Source organism: Poecilia formosa, unplaced genomic scaffold, assembly GCF_000485575.1.
Source record: "Poecilia formosa unplaced genomic scaffold, Poecilia_formosa-5.1.2 Scaffold422, whole genome shotgun sequence".
NCBI lineage: Eukaryota > Metazoa > Chordata > Actinopteri > Cyprinodontiformes > Poeciliidae > Poecilia > Poecilia formosa.
In genome coordinates this window covers 76,680-95,132 of record NW_006800361.1, presented here as the reverse complement: position 1 = coordinate 95,132, position 18,453 = coordinate 76,680, and the positions used below count along the sequence as shown (strand labels likewise).

Below are 18,453 nucleotides of genomic sequence, written 5' to 3'. Positions count from 1 at the left end.
GTAAATCTCACATCAGCAAAAAAATCTAAAATTTCTCCTGTTTCCAAAACAAATAAAAATATCAGAACCAACCTGAAAAAACATAAAATTAAGAATTTTTAATGTTCAAATTTAATTTTTCTAAATTAAAGAAAAATCTGCGTTTTCCTACTGGGCCTTCCTCGATAGGAAGTTCTGGTCGGTTTGGACCCGCCTGAACAGAATTGACTGGAATAAAAACCCGACACAGATGTTCGGTTCTGGTCCATATTTTTATTTTGCTCTACGGATCGAGACAGGAAGTGACGTCTGTACAGCACAGGCCAGGTCCGGCCCGATCTGACCCGGTTCCAACTCAAAGCAAAGTGCGGCTGTATGGCTTCTTCCGGTTCTGAAGGTCCAACTGTATTTACAACAGAGTTCTGAGGTCCGGTCGGATCCGGTCCAGCTTATTTTCACGGAACCAGAAATTGCAGAGTCCTGGTACTGAAGTGGTTCTGTTTGCCCTGGACCAACCAGAACCGGTCCAGGTCTTCATCTGCAGCCTGAAGAAGAAGACTGGTTGGTCCAACAGAACTAGAAAGTTCCAGAACCAGACCAGCCCTGGTGGTACCTCTGTGACCCGGTTCTGGACAGCTCCTAGTGTCACCAGTCCTCAGGTACTGATCCAGTCTGAATCCGAACAGAACCCAGTTTGGTTCTGATGAGTCAGGGGAGAAAAGAACCCGACTCTCGATGAAGAGTTTGGTTCTGATCCGGTTCCCTCTGCTGCCAGCTGGAGGCAGATCAGAACCGGTCCGTTAACAGGAGAAAACTTTCATTCTGACGTTTTAACTTCTGGTTCTGATCGGGTTCTGAACCGGATCAGTTCTGTGAGCTTTCCTGATTCTTCTGCCTAAAACATTGGACCCTCCTCAGCAGAGATCCAGTACCGAATGGTTCAGGTTGTGACTGTCGCCCCCCCCAGTGGCAGCAACAGAGAACTACAGCCTGGTTCTGACCGAAACAATGAACAAACACACACACACACACACACACACACACACACATAATCTGGTCAAATAAAAACAGGAGTGATACATCTTTCGGCACAGAGGATCTTTGGTTCCTCAGTTCCTGAATTCAGGATTCAATTTAAATTCTGTGAATGAATTTCACATCTGGATCATTTTTACTCCGAACCAGGTCCAGAACCGGAGGTTCTGCATCAGTTTTGATTGATCTGCAGGTTACATGGGAATCAGTTTTTTGTCCCTAATGGTTCTCTGTACTTCCTGTTTGTCTCCAGCAGAACCTGAGGGAAGGAGACATGAAGGTTCTGGTCCAACAGTTCTGGAGGTTCTGGTTGTTTCCTCTCAGATTCCATCTGAGACGATGCAACTATAATTTCCTATGATGTGTTGGTGACCCTGAACACGCCGTTCTCAGCTTGCTGCCCTGAAATGACTAACAGGAAATAAAGCTTTTATTGTGAAAGACCGGCAGCTGGAAGTGCTTCCTGGATGAGCGTCTGTTTTCCCGCCGACCTCGAACGTCTCACCGGGAGCAAAGTGCCTCAGCGTTTTGTCCGAATGCGCCTGAACGTTACGCCGCCTCCTCCTGCTTGCTGCTCTGCTTCTGAAGCTCCGCCCTCTGGCCGTTCTTTGGCCCCGCCCCCTCCTTGGCGCTGCTCTTCGTCACTGAGGATGAGGAGGAGGAGGGCGTGGCCTTCAGGCTGCGGGACGTCTTAGCGCCGCGGCTCTTGTCCCGGGCGGCAGCGGCGTCTTGGGGCAGCGAGGGGCTGGAGTGCGCCCTCTGCAGGCCGCCATCGCCGCACAGCCGCGCCTCGAAGGCGGCCAGGTCGGCGCCGCCATCCGCCATCTTCGCCCGCAGCAGCATGGCGTACGTCCCGTACCGCGTCTTCTGCAGGAGAGAGGAGCAGAACTGGGTCAAGAGCGGGTTCTGGTTCTGGTGAAACAGCCTGGGACTGAATACTTCAGTACCGATCTGACCGGTTCTGATCCGGTCTATCAGAACCACCAGTCCAACCAGGTCACAGAAAGCAGAAATTTCCTGACCCGGATCCTAGAATTAAACCTCTATGGTTCTGGTTCTGATCGGACCTCTCGTCTCCTCCGTGTCCCGGCACCGGCAGCAGCAGCTTGTTGCCATGGTAACAGGCTGACAGTTCTGTCAGACCATCTGGCGCTCAGCAGACGGTGTTTTTCCCTCTCTGGCCCGGTTCTGCCGACCCGTCCTGCTCCAGCATTCAGAGCATTCAGGAGGTTCTGGTTGGATCCACCAGAGCCATTTGGACATGTTCAGAACCGCTCTGACCCGGTTGGACCCGGTGATTCTTCTGCTGCTGTTGGTCTTCAACCTGAGGAGTTCAGAACCAGAACCAGAACCAGAACCCGACAGCTCACCTCGAACTCCAGGTACTCCCTCCGCAGCTTTTGCTCCTCCAGCTCACGACCTTTGACCCTGCGGTCGGGCGTGGCGCCGGCGAGCTCCGTCAGCTCCGAGGAAACCGCCCGGAACCGGTTCTCATGGGCCTGGAGCTGCTCATCCTGGAGAGAGAGACACGGTGAGGACAGAACCAGAAGCCGACGGGTTCCGGTCAGGTTCTGGTTCCGGTCGGGTTCTGGTCCCTACCTGCGTCAGCTTGGTGTTGGACCCGGGCAGCAGCGGGCGGCTGAATCGTTTCTGGGAGCCGATGGCGGCCGGGAACGGAGGAGCAGAGAACATGGCCGCCACGGCGTTGATCCTGGTGATCCATGACTGCATCTGCTCAGCGCTCCTGGAGGACCATAGAAGAAGTCAGGGAGGAGATTACTGGACAATCAGAATACAGCGGCCATTTTATGTTCGATTTTAAAAAGCTTTTTCTGCTGTTTAACACCATTAGCATTTAAGCTAGCTTTAGCTTCTGACCTAGCTTTAGCCTTTTAGCTAATTTTACCTGTTAAATTGCTGTGACCGGTTAGCTCTGTCGGCTCCGTTCTGAACTCATCTCTAATACTTTTGGGTTTTTGCACTGAACGTTTTCGCTCCTTTTTCCGGTTTTTCAGGATTTTGCTTTTATTATTCTGCCAATTTGTTACATTTCTAAAAGTCTTTTGCAGTTGACGTCAAATGCTACGACAATTTTCACCTAAAACATTCAGATTACAGCTTTCACCCCTAATGTCCTCTAGCGTCCCCCGCCCCCATCATGTCCTCCGGACCAGCGGGGGCGCTGGTGGGGTTCCTTACGGTGCTTGCAGCAGGAAGACCCTCCAGTCGGCCGTCCTCAGGTAGAAGACGTTGGGTCTCTTGCGGTAGTCGGCGGCCCTCATGGCCAGGGCGTGGTGGACGGACACGGCGTTCTTCACGTCGTCCTCAGTCGGGTCTCGCTCCGTCCGGTACTCGTCCTGTGAGGACACAAACGCACTGTGACCCGACCCGACCCAATACAGACGGGACGCGGTCCATCAGGAGGACCGGACATCTATAAAGACCTCTGACCCTAACCGCTCCACTGATGAACCAACGAGATGCAGGGAGACAAAGTCCTCACCACCTTCGCGGTTCTGGATAAATCTGGATGTTTATCTGGATTCTCTGGACCTTCTGGTCTGAACTTCATCTCATTAACTTCACCAGAACCAGAACCTGATATAAATGTTGACATGTTCTTTGTCTCCCCTGCTGCTTGCAGTCTGCAGTCTCACCACTAGGCGGAGCTCTGCAGGAGAAGAAGCTAGGGACTCTGGAAAACTAATCCAGTACCCTTTACCAGATCGCAGAAGGTCCAGACCACTAATGGATCAGAACCGGATGGCAGCGGTGTCTACTGCAGCAGGGGCTGATGGGAAACGCAGTCCAGGTGTTTTACCTTCTGCAGGTAGAGGACCAGACCCTTCAGCATGGCGTAGAAGGTTTTCCAGCCTCTCTTCCCCCGCGGAGCTGAAACAGAAACAACATGGAGCCAACGAGCAAGAGGAAGAGGAGGAGGAGTTGGAGGAGGATGAAGAGCAGCCCGTACTTCTCTTCCCGTCCGGGTCGGCGTGGACCTTCCTCACCAGGAAGCCACTCTTGTAGAGTTCACCGTCGGCCTGCTGGGCCACGCCCACCAGCGAGTTGCCACCGGCAACACGCCGCATGGTCTGGGAGGCGGAGTCAGTGCGGCCGTCGGCCAGCTCCGACGCCGACTTCCTCAGCTCCTCTTCATCACTACAAGATGAAGAGTTTGGGTCAGATGGTTCTGGTTCTGGTTAGAGACCCAGATGCTCAGCCAGAGCCAAGATGGAGGAACACCAGTCACCCAACCGCCATCCGACCATCATCCATCCAGACCCAGTGTCTGGGTTCTGGTTGGTGGAACCAGGGGAACCTTAATGCCAATCAGGACCCAGTTCTGTTTGGGTCCTGATTGTGTTCTGGTTCTGATTGGTGCTGCAGGTGGTGATTAACCATGAGGCTGTCATTAGGAGTCACACACACACACACACGCACACACACACACACACACACACACACGATGCCAGGGCTTTGGGATGCTGACCTGTAATTACAGCGGGCAGAGAAGCAGGAACAGTTGCCATGGCAACAGCAGCTTGCATGAGAGAGTGAGAGCGAAACGAGGAAACATGTTTACACTCACATGGTCCACTGCAGCTTCTCGTTCCTGATGGAGCTGTACAGCGTCTGCAGGGAGAGCAGAACCGGGTCAGAGAGGAACCGGGTCAGAGAGGAACCGGGTCAGAGAAGAACCGGGCCAGAGAGGAACCGGGCCCATGAGAACCGCATCAGACAAGAACCAGGTCAGACAGGAAACGGGTCAGACAAGAACCGGGCCCATGAGAACCGGGCCAGAGAGGAACCGGGCCCATCAGAACCGCAACAGACAAGAACCGGGTCAGACAGGAAACGGGCCCTTCAGAACCGGGTCAGAGAGGAACCAGGTCAGACAGGAACCGGGCCCTTCAGAACCGGGTCAGAGAGGAACCAGGTCAGACAGGAACCGGGCCCTTCAGAGCCGGGTCAGACAGGAACCGGACCTGACAAATGGAGGGTTCTGATCACCTGTGTGACCGGACCAATCATACAGGTCGGGTTAGTTCTTCAGCAAAGTGTCAGACCCGGTTCTGGTGTCCAATGGACCAGCTGTTTTATTGAACATCAGCTAAAGTTCCTGTTTGGGTCCAGAGGGGGCGCCACTCACCAGAACACCAGGATGGGGAATAGAGAGGAGAGGGTGAGTGACCAGAACCAGAACTAGAACTGTTCTGGACAGTTTCCAGACCGCAGAGACCACGGCTGACCAAACATGGAGGTCAGTTTTAATTGCATCTTGTGTTGATAATTTTACTTTTTATTTGTTTTTAATTTTTCTGTCAGCTTCACATCACTTCAGAAACCAAGTTGGATTCTGTTTTTAACATAATGATGGATCATCAACATTTAACCCTCCACACTTAGAAACATTTCTGAAAAACTGCTACTTTAAAATAAGTTACCGTTATCTTAACTAGAAACGTAACCTGACGTTCTGCGCTAAAGACACGGAAGGAGAAATATAGGAGACACCGACAATGTCACAACCTGCCTGAGATTATTATAACTCAGAGAGAGAGAGCTGTGAAACCAAATAAATATGTGAAACTTCAATGCCAGAGAAGAAAGCTAATGACATTTAAGCTAATGGCAATTAAGCTAGCAATATTTAAACTCACAACATTTAAGCAAGTAATATTTAAAAAAACAACGTTGAATGACAGATGTAATATTCGTCCAATCAGGTGTGGCCAAGAGGAACACCTTGTTGCTTGGAAACGCCCACTTGCTGCAGTCACACCACTTGATGTGAAGCGACCTGCATGTGCAGAATAACGTAGTTGTGATGAATGTTTGCACAGAAACGGAGGGGGCGTTACAAGAAAACGTAACGCCCCCTCCGACCTGCAGGTGGCAGTAGAGCTGCAAACCTCTCCTGCCACCGTAGACCAGACGATACGTCGATGTTCAGATCTGAACTTTCTGAGCCAGGAGAGGCAGGAGTTGATGGGATTCACAGCCAGAAACACTTTTAAATTATTCTAATCCAATATAAAAGATTAGAATAATATGCTGACAAGATGTTAATATGCTTATTATCATCTTAACATGTTTATTAATATCTTTAGTTAATTAATCAAATTATTGCTGAAATTTGGACTTTTTGACCAGAATCCAAAGTTAAATTAATCAGATCGATTAATTTCTTCTCCCACGAATTGCTGCTGGTCTGTCAGCAGCAGGGGAATCGCTGCCCCCTGGTGGCTGCAGGGCAACATGCAGCTCTAAAAACCTGAAATATTTCATAAAACCTTTATTTTTTAATTATTTTAGGTATAATTTCAAATAGAAAATTCATCCCAGAAACGTAAATGTGTAAATTCTAACAGGACAGATTTGGAGGTTCTGTAGGTTCTGGACCTCCCGGTACTAGCTCTACCTTCTTCTTGCGGTTCTGCGGGTGCTGCTGCCGGTCCTGGCTCTTGCCCAGCAGGTCCGGGAACGCCAGCGGCTTCAAGGACCGGGACCGGGGTGCCCGCGGGTACCGGAAGTCTGACTCCCTGGAGTCCCGGCTAGCGCCGCTCCGGACCGAGCACAGCGAGCGCGAACGGTTCCGACCTGAGGAGTGAATGCTGTTGACTCCGATCATGGCCGATCCAGGTCGACTGTGGTCCGAATGGAGGCGGAGGGGTTCTGATCCGAATGGTGGGGGAACACAGTCTGGACGGAGCTGTTAGAGGTTCTGGTTCTGATGGATCTGGTTCCTCCAGCAGGTCCAGTCAGAGTTCTGGGTCGGTCCAGAAGCTTCCAGATCTGTTCTGGAGGAAACTCCTTCCTGGATTAGATCAAACTTCTGGTTTCTGAACCAAACTGTTTCTATTTCTTCAACGAGAATAAAAATATTTTAAATCGCTTTAATTCCAGTAATTTCAGATTTGAAGCAGAAATGAATCAGATTTCTGTTTTAGAGTCGGAGACGTTTCATTTCTGGGTTCATTTGGTGCAGAGATCGTTTCTTCTGATCGATGACGTATTTAAAGGTTTGATCAGACTTTCTGAAGGAGCCTCCTCTTCCTCCTCTTCCTCCCGTCTCGTTAAACAAACCCAGACTCTGCGCGGTCCCGGCGGTCCAGCCAGGTGGTTACCACGGCGATGTGACGCCTCGATCACCCAGACAAACGCATCCCAACTCGGAGCGGCGGCGAGGAGAATCCCTGGACTGCAAATAAACGTGTGACGAAGGAGACGCATCAGCAGCGGCTAAAACCCAGAGGACGACGAAGAGGAGGAGAGAGAGGGAGACTGGGGCGAGCGAGCACACCCACACAGTCAGACAGAGAGAGAGTGAGGGAGAGGAAGGAGGATGAAGGTGGGGAGACAGAGGAGGAAAGTTTCTCCTGATCCACCCTGAATCTGACACAATCCCTTCTCCTCTTCCTCAGCTGTTTATTTCCTCCTCTTCCTCCTCCTCTTCCTCCTGCAGGAGAATCCCTCGTCTTCTTCAGGTGATCTCAGTCCTCCGCCTCTTCCTCAAACTGAACTGTTAAGGACTGTTTACCTTCCTCCTCCTCCTCTTCCTCCTCTCTCTCTCTCTCTCAATGCGCATTTTCTCTGACCTCAGCAGCCAATCAGAGGACAGAGGCAGCAGCTAAGGCCCGCCCCCGGCTGCCAGTCATGAGCTGAATGTAGATGAAGCTCAGCCATGAAGAAGAGCATTGTTATCATTTCAGAACTGAAAATTAAACTATTTATTTTACTTTAATGTTTTAAAACCTAATTTTTATTGCTATCTAATTTCTCCTCACAATATAAAATCGTTTTGAATGTTTTTATTTTTGTATTTTCTTTTATTTTAAATATTTTTGTGGAAATATCAACAATATTTTAACAGAAATTTGTAATAATTTGTTGTAAATTAAATTAAAATGCAATTTAAAAAAACATAAATCAATGAGCTGCAATTTTAACTGAAAAGTTTTAAATATTCCATATTGAGTTATTAAAGTTAAATGTATAAATCGGGTGAATTATGTCACAAATGAGAAATAATGTGTTGTGGTGTCTAGACAGTGATGAAGACCTGCTGACGTAAAACTTAACCGGGATTTAAGGCTCCTGCCATTTCACCTTCCTGACAAACCAACACCAACCAACACCGTGGTTAGTCAGGAAGATCTGACCCACATCTTCCCAGGCTCCGCCCCACAACTCCACATGCTCCGCCCCACAACCCAACAGGCTCCGCCCCACAACTCCACATGCTCCGCCCCAATCTCCATTAGCCCCACCCTGGATTTCATTAGGCTAATGTACCAATTTTTGCACAATCTCCCTACAATTTGTCCCAGACCTTCAGTCTGGAACTAGACCAGTGTCACATTCAGGTCACTGGTTTCCAGTCAGTTTGAGAGTTCATATTATCATTTTAAAGAGTCTTCATGGACTAGAACCACAGGAGAAGTTTTAGTCTTGGACACCAAAACATTGAGATCATCAAACATATGAATGTGGCTTCATCTCCATGCTCCTGTGTTGCTCAGACAGGTTTTTAAGCTTTATTTAGATTAATTCTCTGATCAGATTTTGTTCTCTCATTACACTGAATAAATAATGTTTATAAAGTAAGTCGTTTAACTGCGAAGAGATTTCAGCAGAAGTTTCTTGTTTCTTCTTGCAAACACTGATGGAGGATCAGACCAGGAAGAGGAGAGCAAATTATTCCTGTTTTTCTGCCTCTCAGTCAGTCTGAGTTGCTGCCCACACACTCTCTGCTCCAGCCGTCCAACCAGCCGACAGCTCAGCAAACGCTCCACACACACATTGGCAACACACATGATGATGATGAGCATGATGGAGGTGAAGAGGTGACGCAGATTCATGTCGATCGCTCCGAGGCTGAGGTGGAACCAACCCACTCAGACATGAACACATACCAGACAGACAGAACTACCCACAGCAGCCATGAGAACTGGTCTGAGTGCAAACAGTGATGCTGTCGCTAAGGCAACGTACTGCGGATGAAATGTCCCAGTCCATCATGTCCAATACGTCTATGGACCCGGACCCACTTAAAGTTTGTGTCCCCAAAAAGATGAGTTTAGGTTGACGTGATGTCCAGACGAGAGAGAAAAACAGGTCTGTACGTGTGTGTGTGTGTGTGTGTTTAAAGTTGGGATATTTCTAGATCACATGTGTCAAACTCAAGGCCCGTGGCCCCCAGCGTTTTATAGGCCTATGATTGACTTAAAATATGTTTTGAGCACGAATTGACAACAAACTACATCTCCCATAATGCATTCCGATTGTTACCAGCCAACATTAAACATTACGGCTTCTCGCCACTAGAGAGCAGCAGAGTCACCTCAAGCTGCTTATTGATTTTCCCAGCGAATAAAACTGAGACATCGACAAGCTAACATCAAAACGTCCAAGAAAAGAAAAATCGATTTACAGGTAAGACTGTGAATGAAAAATCGATTTACAGGTAAGACTGTGAATGAAGAATGAAGTCGAGCTAGACTTTTTTTGTTATCCTTATCTGTACTATTTTTATCCGTGAAATTACAATCATATTAACATAGCTATTTAGTCGCATTTTATGCGGTGTAGTTAGTATTCACTGTGAATCCAGATCCCATCACAGATGAAGCAGCTTCATCTGATTAGCGCTAATCTGCGCTAATCAGTCAGTTGGATCTGTCTGATCCAAACAGATGTTTGGATCAGACGAGGGCCCCGATGACCACAGGCCTTGGTGTTCATTCGGGCCATGATTCTGTCTCTCAGGTCAGTTGCTGTCTCGTTCAGCTTTGATAGTTCGTTCATTACTGGGGCTGCATACCCAGTCTCGGGGTGGGGAGTAGTTAACTCCCCCCTGACCTTACCTATGGGGTCCTCCCTGATGTTGGCTTTGTGGATTTTAAGGACTTTTTAAATTTGATGTTTTAAATTTAACTGTTATCTACTTATTGTGGATGTAGCCATGAAGCACTTTGTTCAGCACACAGATACTTTTAAACCTACTATGTAAATAAATTAACAGAAATAAACATGAATATTTTTAAAAGATGACTAATCTTAAATTGTGAGCAAACTCTTTCACCTTCAGGGTTTCTCTGGATTATGAAAAGATGAAAACATTAATGTATAATAATAATAATAATAATAATAATAATAATAATACTTCCGTTTTGTAAAAAATGTAGTTTTATCATGGCTGTTTGTTAAATTGAGAACATCCCATAGTTAATACGATAAATCTACACAATGAGGAGAATTTTTAAATCTAATGACAGAAAGAACTTTAGGATGTTTCAAGCTTAGACATTCTATGCGACAGCAGCAGCTGATTGCTGTGACAGAAATGTAAACAATGGAGGGAGATGCGCATTTTGTTGCTGGAAAAACAGGAAATCTAAAATCCTATTTATAGTTTTCTACACAATAGTGGACCACACAAAAACACGCAAACATTATGAAATTTTTTTTTGTACTGTTGTAACTATTTAAAAATTTCCCCTTCAATTTAACCTTATAAGTGGAGACACATTGTTGATGTTACTATTATAAAATAGCTTACAATTAAGTTTTGGCAAAGCTCAAAGTAATTTTCACAGGTGGCGGGGCGTGGTTGTTAGCAGCTGCTGAAAGTAACTATAAAAGTTACTTAGAACGTAAATTAGTTACTTTCCAAATCAAGTAATCAGTAATCTAAGTTACTTTTTCATAGTGACTATACCATCACTGATTATCAGTATATTTTAATCGGCTGTTTTATTATGAAAACATTTGTGGCTTATTTTACTATCTTTAAATCATGACAATTTTTCATTTTCATTTCAGGTTTTGTTCTACATTGTAAAGAGTATTTAAATTCTAAGAACATTTCTACTGTTTGGTTCAGACAACATAAATGGTGTCTTTTAGTGTCAGACATTTTAGGACATGGACACTATTGTCCAATTGTGGACATGCATCTACATAATGGGAAGATCCATTTATAGGGACATTTCAGCATTTTGACAGCACTTATGGAATATGAGAATAATCTGCACCAAATAATTATTTCAGAACAAGATAATTGAGGTACGATTAGGTTTTTTTGTAATATATGAAAGTTTTGATAATTATGAGGGCATTTCTGGATTTTAATGAATCGCTGTTATATGACTTTAGGATTATAGTAATATTTTAGCAAAAACAACTTTTTAAATCTGGAGTTTTCTAGATTCTGATATTTTGTAATTATGAGTATTGTTAAAACATGAGGGCAATTTAGTAAAATTATGAACAATGGTGAATAAGTACTTTTTTCATTATAGATATTTCACTGATATATGGTAATTTGAACATGAAAACATTTCTAGATTGTGTGAAGATTGTTGTTTTGTGACCACATGTCAATATGAACAAACATGAATCTCCGCAGCTCAAACTGAACCAGAGTAAACAATATAATCTGGGTAAATTAAGAGGCAGTGGGATTAGATCCACAGAGAGGAAGTTAAAGAGACACTTCTGCATTATGGGACGCCTGCGGGACGTTCAGAGTGACATGGGATGGGGACACACCTTGAGCAGGTCTTTGGGGAAGTCCTTCCCGTCGTTCAGTCCCTCCAGGTTGGAGATGAACTGGCTGCAGGACATCCTCTTCCCCACATTCTGCACAGACAAGAGGTCAGAGGTCGCTTCGCTTGCTACAGTCGCCTCTGCTCAGTTACAGCAGAAACCTTCAGACCCGCTGCTGTCTGTGGTCGTTGCCACAGCAACAGGACTCACTTCCTTAAACAGAGTAAAGGTCTGGAGCGGCAAACTTACAGACAGCATCTGATTCATATATAAACATTATTGTAAATAAATCAACATCAGAAGAATCTGTTTCAGAAATGTTAGTCGTAAAAACGTCACTGTGATTCATATTCATCAAAAATAATATATGTTTTGTTTTTAAAAATAATGAAAAAATTCTGAGTTCTTCATAATAAATAACTCATTAATTTAACCAAATATGGAGTTCCATCCAATTCAAATGGTTAATGCGGGTTTACATAACACCAGTGGACGTCAATAGGTATAACAGGGAGATACCTGATGTATGTCCACAATGTACAGAGGAGTTCACTGAATGTGGTACTGTAGGATAATTATACTGTTTTGGAAAGAGGTAGAAGATGTAACTGAGAAAATAATTTCCAAACAAATAATTTTGGATCGAAAGCTGTTTGCTTTTGGACTGTACCCTGAAAAACATAATTATACTAAAAATGAACAAACATTTATAAACTTAAGTTTGCTCAATGGAAAAAGATGTATATCATTGTTCTGGAAAAAGACTCATGGAGCGACTGTAAACCAATGGCTGCAGCTGATGTTATCTGCCCTCCCTCTGGAAAAGATTACATATGTATTAAAGGGCAAACAGGATCTGTTTGAGCTCATCTGGAATCCCTTCATTATGCATGTCGAGGATCTGAACATCTCGGATGACGGTCCAAGTGACTGAAGAACCTGTAACTGCAGTTCCCAAAGGCAATTCTAGAGGACATACACTGTTGAATCTAACGTCTCAGTATAAAGATGATATGTGGAATATGTGATGGGAGCATTAGAACCAGGATTGTGAGAGGCGTTTTGTTGTCTTCTGTTTGTATTATATTTCGACCTGAACAAAACTACTGCTGCTGTCACACTTTGCAAAATGTTCAAGCTGTTTGTCTAACTGCTAAAATTCCAATAAAGATATTTTGGGGAAAAAAAAACATAAAGAAATGGAGTTCCTGTTGGGAAGCCAGTCATGTGACCACATCAGTAAACCCGATGAGGAAGATGAAGGAGACACTCACGTTTCCATGGAGATCAGTGTTCAACAGCATGACGGCGCAGGTCAGGGTGTGGACACTGCCTGAGAGAGAGCGAGAGAGAGGAGAGAGAGAGACAGAGAGAGAGGAGAGAGAGAGACAGAGAGAGAGCGAGAGCAAGAGAGAGGAGAGAGAGAGCGAGAGAGGAGAGAGAGACAGAGAGACAGAGAGAGAGAGAGACTGGTGAGACAGGCAGGTGTGGTTCAGGTGTGGTTCAGGTGTGGTTCAGGTGTGGTTCAGGTGTGGTTCAGGTGTGGTTCAGGTACCTTCAGTGGACAGTGTCTCGGGGTTACACTGCCTGTATCTCCTGGAGAAGTGAGCAAGGACTCTCTCTCTCTCCTGGGTTTCTCCCATCAGAGCAAACCGGGTCAGAAACGTCCTGAACCAGAACCAGAAGTCAGAGAGACACTGGATCAGAAATAGGGCTGAAACGATTCCTCGAACGATTCGACTACCTCGGTTATTAAAATTCCTGGAGGAAGCCTCGTTAATTTATGTTTTATTGTTTAGCGCGCCATGTTCCGGCCGTTGCGCGGAGCTCTGACTTCCGCCTGAGTTGTTGACGGAAGCTAAGTGCTAGCAGCACAATGTCCAGTTTTCAAGTTCGGCCCGCGGGCAGCTGCGCATTAGATTTTTAACTCAAGTGTAGCTTTACAGACGAACCGGAACATTTATTTCACATCATTCCGGTCTTAACAAATGTGTGGCAGAGCGCACCGTGGCGGCACGTAGCTGGGAGATGTTTCTGTGTGACGAACGAAGGTGTCAAATCCCGTCGCTAACATGAACACAAAGCTATAAATGTCTGGGCCTGGTTCATCTATTAAACTCACTGAAGATGAACACAGAAACTAAAAGCTGGATCACAGACATTTTTATAAGCGTATCTGTGAGCCTGGCTCTTTATTATTAAATTGAATAGAATTTCAGATTTTATAATTTTTCTTCAGGTTAGCTTTTTTAAGTGAACTTTTATTATTACAGGTTAATTTTCTAAACTACAGAAAAGCTATTGTTAGCCCAAATGGAAAATCTGGACTGATGTTGATATGCGATAGTAACTCTGCTGTTATGTTAGATTTACCAACGTTTTACTTTATCTTTTTTACCCGATTACTAAAATATCCGTTTACAACAGCCCTACTCAGAACCAGAACCGTTCAATCAGAAACTGAGTCTGAGAGCAAACTGATTCACTGATTCAGTAATTGACCTTCCTGTTTAACCTCATCAGAAACGGGCCAGAACCGGGCCTGGTACCGGACCCAGCACTGACCTGAGCGCCTGGTCGATGTTCATGCCACTGAAGTTGAAGTGCTCCAGGTACTCCTGCGCCACCATCTGGCTGAAGTCGTTACTGCAGGACAAGAACAGGAAGCTGGGTCATTCCAGAACCTCCGACTCAAACGCTCCGGTTCCGGACCGGGTTTGGACCCAGACTGACTTCTTGCTGAGGTGTGGCGCTACATCGGACTTGCGGAACCCGTCCAGAGCGTAGAGCCGCTTGGCGAGGCGCCGGGCCGCCTGCAGATCCGGTTTCAGGCCGTTGGTCAGAACCTCCAGAACGTCCGGGTCGGGCTGGTCCGGGGGACGGTCCGCTGGACGCTCCCTGGAGACACGAGGACACACCGTCACTCAGCAGAACCAACAGAACCGCAGGCTGGGCCTGACCCGTCGTCATGGCAACACAGCAAACAAACAGCTGCTGGATTGGTCTGGACCATTGGTACCGACCCAAACAGAACCTGCTTCTGTTCTAGAACCGGGCCAGAGGTTGGTCCATTTAGCACTCATCCTGTGGTTCTGACCCAGAACTGGTTCAGACAGGTCAGGCCTACAGAATTAGGCTCAGGAGAGCCAAATCTGGACCTTATAGAACCAGAACCGGTTCTGGTTCTGCTAGGTCTCCACAAACAATAAGTTGATGCTTTTATTCTGAAAAGCCATGGTTCTGGTTTTGGTCAGACATTTATCCAAGTATGTTTGAAGTTTTCCAACATGTTCAGAATCAAAGATCACAAAGCTTTACTCAGAATCCTCCAGAACCAGCAGAACAGAACTTCTGCTTCCGGGTTTCAAGAGTCTGAAAGGTTCTGAATCCTTGGAAACCCAAAGCTGGCCCAAAGTTCTGATGAACCCTAACCTGGACCCACCGCTCGGCTGCAGGGCTGCCCCGGTCCTCCATGGTGCTGCTCTGGTCCAGCCCGGCTGCCAGTCGGACCTCTTGGTGCCACGGCAGCAAGTGAAGTCAGAAAGGGGGAAGTGGGTCAGCCGCAGTGTGGACCCGACCCGCTTCCTGTAACCGGGCCTAGCTTCCCTCCCACTGTCGCTATGGCAACCACACCACCAAACATCCCATGATGTCTGAGCTGCAGAGTTTGAATAATGCTGCTGACTGAACCGGCTAACCAGAACCATCTGTAGAACCTCCAGAACCTCAGCCTGGTTCCAGTCTGCAGTGTTTCCCTCCCAGAGGACAGGAAGTTTCCTGGAGGAATCCGGATGTTTCCGTCTGCAGCTCCTTCCTGCTGGAGAGAAACATCCAGAGCAGGAAGCTCCTCGCTAGACAACATTCAGTCCTCCACCCTCTGAACCCGAACCGGCACCTGAATCTGAACTGGCAAATCACAAAGCCATTAATACTCATTATTACTGGATTGGACATCACCTATTAGCCGCTACCGTTAGCCTATTAGCCGCTACAGTTAGACTATTAGCCGCTACCGTTAGCCTATTAGCCGCTACAGTTAGCCTATTAGCCGCTACAGTTAGCCTATTAGACGCTACCGTTAGCCTATTAGCCGCTACAGTTAGACTATTAGCGGCTACAGTTAGCCTATTAGCCGCTACAGCTAGCGATGCGCTCCTTACACTGACTCGTGTCAGTAAACCCAAACTGTTCCAATGCAGGATGAGCTGGAATCTATCTTTACATGGTCTAATCGCCCTCTTTTCCTGCCTGAATTCTATTAATTAAAGCTGAGACAATAGTTGAAGCTTTGATATGTAAAACATATTTTCTCCCTGGAAATGAATCTATAAACAGTTTGGTTTCTGTCAGTTCTGTCAAAATGGAGGACAGGGCTAAGAATTTCTCCTTTATATTGGTCAATAATTTAATTGTATATAATACATGCTGTTAATTACTTTGTTAAAATTTAGCAAAGTATTTCTTCCTATTTTGATGATTGATTTACATTCTACAAGTTTTAAGTTTTAAAAGTTACAGTGGCTGCAGTGCGCCAACGCAAAGGGAAAGTAACGCTGATAAACAGGCGTAAAACAACGTTAAACCGCTTTTATTCTGCTATTTCTCGCTCTCCGTGTCGCTTTATGTTACATGCAGACCTGTTGCCATGGCGACCAACAGACGGCAGCTCCGCTAGCCCACCGAGTGGCGGTTAGCTTCAGTGCATCAGGAGAAATCGAAACAAAAACATTTCTCAAACAGAACCTTCAGTCTGTTACAGTTTTGTGCTGTTTGAATTTTTAGGCTCGATATTTTTTTTTACAGTCATTATAAGCAGAACACAGCGGTTAATTTAAACAGTTGCTGTACTGATGACCTGTCAGAGTGTAGGTGTGTGTCGACTTATTTTAGTGCTAATTGAACCGAAAAACAGCAAACTGCAGCACAGGTATGCTAGCTTTCTAAAGTCAAGCTAGCATAACTGACTCCCATTTTCTCAATCTTTATTTTAAATCAAAACTTTTGTGAAACGTGACACTCTTGGACCTTGTATAGTTGTTGTAGTGTTGACAATTAATAAAATATTGACTTATTTTTCATATTTATTTACCTGATTGTCATTTTCCCAACCGCAGATATTCCCGACCGTGGTGCCACATAGCAGTGGCACCACAGTCCCTGTGAGACTGATCTGAGTATATTTATCTCTGTGAATGCTGAATATTTACATCTCACTCAGAGTTCTGGCAGCGATTAGTTCTGTCTGCACCACTAGCCAATCACAGGCAGGTCTGTTTCATCCAATCAGAGTAAGCCTCACAAATCCTGCATTCAATTGGATAAAATAACAACCAATCAGATTCCGGGAAGCAAAACATGACTAAAAGAAACACATGAAAGCTTCATACTAGAAATAATGGAGTTTACATATTTAATAAAGCAATTATTTTCTCATTAGTTTCCAGTTTTCCACCAGCTGATTACTGAATTAGGATTTAACTGAACAGCAAAACATTGAAATTTGATTGATGTGTTTTTTCTTCTTTAAGACGACAAACACATTTTTATCTCAGCATATTTTCAGATTTGATGACAACCTGTAACATTTTGTAACATAAAAACCAAATGGACCGCTAACGGGCCAACCTAGCTAGCATGCTACCGCCAGGCTAAGCTAGTTTTCTGGGAGAAACTGCATCAGATTCTTTGACCGGTTCTATTCAGATCTCTGTTGGATCTGAACCATCAGAACCGTCCCGACCAATAAACCCACAGCTCCAATCCTAAAGCTAGCCCAGCTACCAGAACCAGAACCATTCCGACTCCACACACAACTGCAGAGCATTTAAAGGGTTAATGCAGCTAAACATGTAGAAACATTTTCTCCAATCTGAAGAGTTCTTAGGAGGAGCAGTACCGACCCAAAATACCTCTGGTTCTGCTCAGTTCAGTTTTAGGTTATGTTTAATTAGAGGCAAATATAAGCAGAGTGAGACATCTGTCGTGTTGAACTGCTTTGGTTTCTAAACCAACAAACCAAACCAGAGCAGAGTTCTGCCATCTGAACCAGAACCGAACCAGAACCTGACCGGGACAGAAAGCTGGGACCAAACAGAACCCAGACAGAGAGGAGTCAGAGCTACGGTTCTACCATCTGGATCAGAACCCGACCAGAACCAAACCCAGACAGAGAGGAGTCAGAGCTGCAGTTCTGTCCAGGGTGTGTCAGTCCAACTGAAACCACAACAGAACCGCTGACAGAACCAGAATCAGCTGTGACCGATGGACTCTCTGTTGAACCTGGCTGACTCGGTTCTGATCCGGCTGGAATCCTCAGAACCTCAGAGGATCCAGCTTGTATCCGAGCCATAAAGAACTAACCGGATCCGATCCGGTTTCAGCTTGCTGTACCTAATAAAGTGGCCGGTGAATAGACATCTCAGAATGGGTCAGAACCAGCCCAAACCTGGTTCTGACCCATCTCAGGAGTTCTGGGTCCAAACCGGGCCGACCTGCAGATCCTGAGCTTCCTGATCCCATCAGAACCGGTCCGGAGGCTCACCTGTACACGGCCGGGTAAGGCAGCAGGTACCGGTCCTCCAGAGCCCCGCCCCCCCAGCACAGCAGGTAGGTCGCCATGACGACCAGGCCCCGCCCACAGTCCCAGCTCAGCAGCCAATCAGACAGCCTCGGCGCCTCTGAGGCATGATAACATCATCCTGGTACGACATCATCTCCTTTTCTTCTTCTGCGGCTCATAAAGCCACGGCGTTCCCTCAGCTTCCCAGTGTTCCCAGTCCTCTCCCAGTCCGATCCCCCTGGTTTCCCTCGGAGGTATGAGCTTCCTCCCGGGCCGACCCGAACGCTCCTCCTCCTCCTCTTCCTTCTCCTCCTCCTCCTCCTCCTCCT

At 46.2% G+C, this 18,453-nt stretch overlaps 1 protein-coding gene and 1 long non-coding RNA gene across 6 annotated transcripts in view; one reads left to right on the top strand and one right to left on the bottom strand.

Annotated features, from left to right (window-relative positions):
* LOC103155334 (PH and SEC7 domain-containing protein 1-like) overlaps nt 1-18,453 on the bottom strand; it is a 38,991-nt gene that overhangs the window by 9,618 nt on the left and 10,920 nt on the right. For 3 of the 5 annotated variants that reach the window (XM_016663465.1, XM_016663464.1, XM_016663462.1), the window contains 12 exons: nt 14,299-14,463; nt 14,131-14,211; nt 13,121-13,233; nt 12,840-12,898; nt 11,569-11,658; nt 4,604-4,647; nt 3,986-4,173; nt 3,836-3,906; nt 3,214-3,371; nt 2,614-2,758; nt 2,385-2,528; nt 233-1,881 (listed from right to left, as the gene is read on the bottom strand). In XM_016663465.1, coding sequence (XP_016518951.1) covers nt 1,564-1,881; nt 2,385-2,528; nt 2,614-2,758; nt 3,214-3,371; nt 3,836-3,906; nt 3,986-4,173; nt 4,604-4,647; nt 11,569-11,658; nt 12,840-12,898; nt 13,121-13,233; nt 14,131-14,211; nt 14,299-14,463 — 1,576 coding nt within the window. In that variant the 3' untranslated portion in view covers nt 233-1,563. Of the gene's footprint in view, nt 1-232; nt 1,882-2,384; nt 2,529-2,613; nt 2,759-3,213; nt 3,372-3,835; nt 3,907-3,985; nt 4,174-4,603; nt 4,648-11,568; nt 11,659-12,839; nt 12,899-13,120; nt 13,234-14,130; nt 14,212-14,298; nt 14,464-18,453 lie in introns of those variants that run through there. The other 2 variants (XM_016663463.1, XR_001659415.1) reach the window with 2 other exon arrangements.
* On the top strand, nt 4,604-5,697 carry LOC107833649 (uncharacterized). Its single transcript, XR_001659417.1, has 2 exons — nt 4,604-4,700; nt 4,905-5,697. It is a non-coding gene; the product is annotated as an uncharacterized LOC107833649 (long non-coding RNA).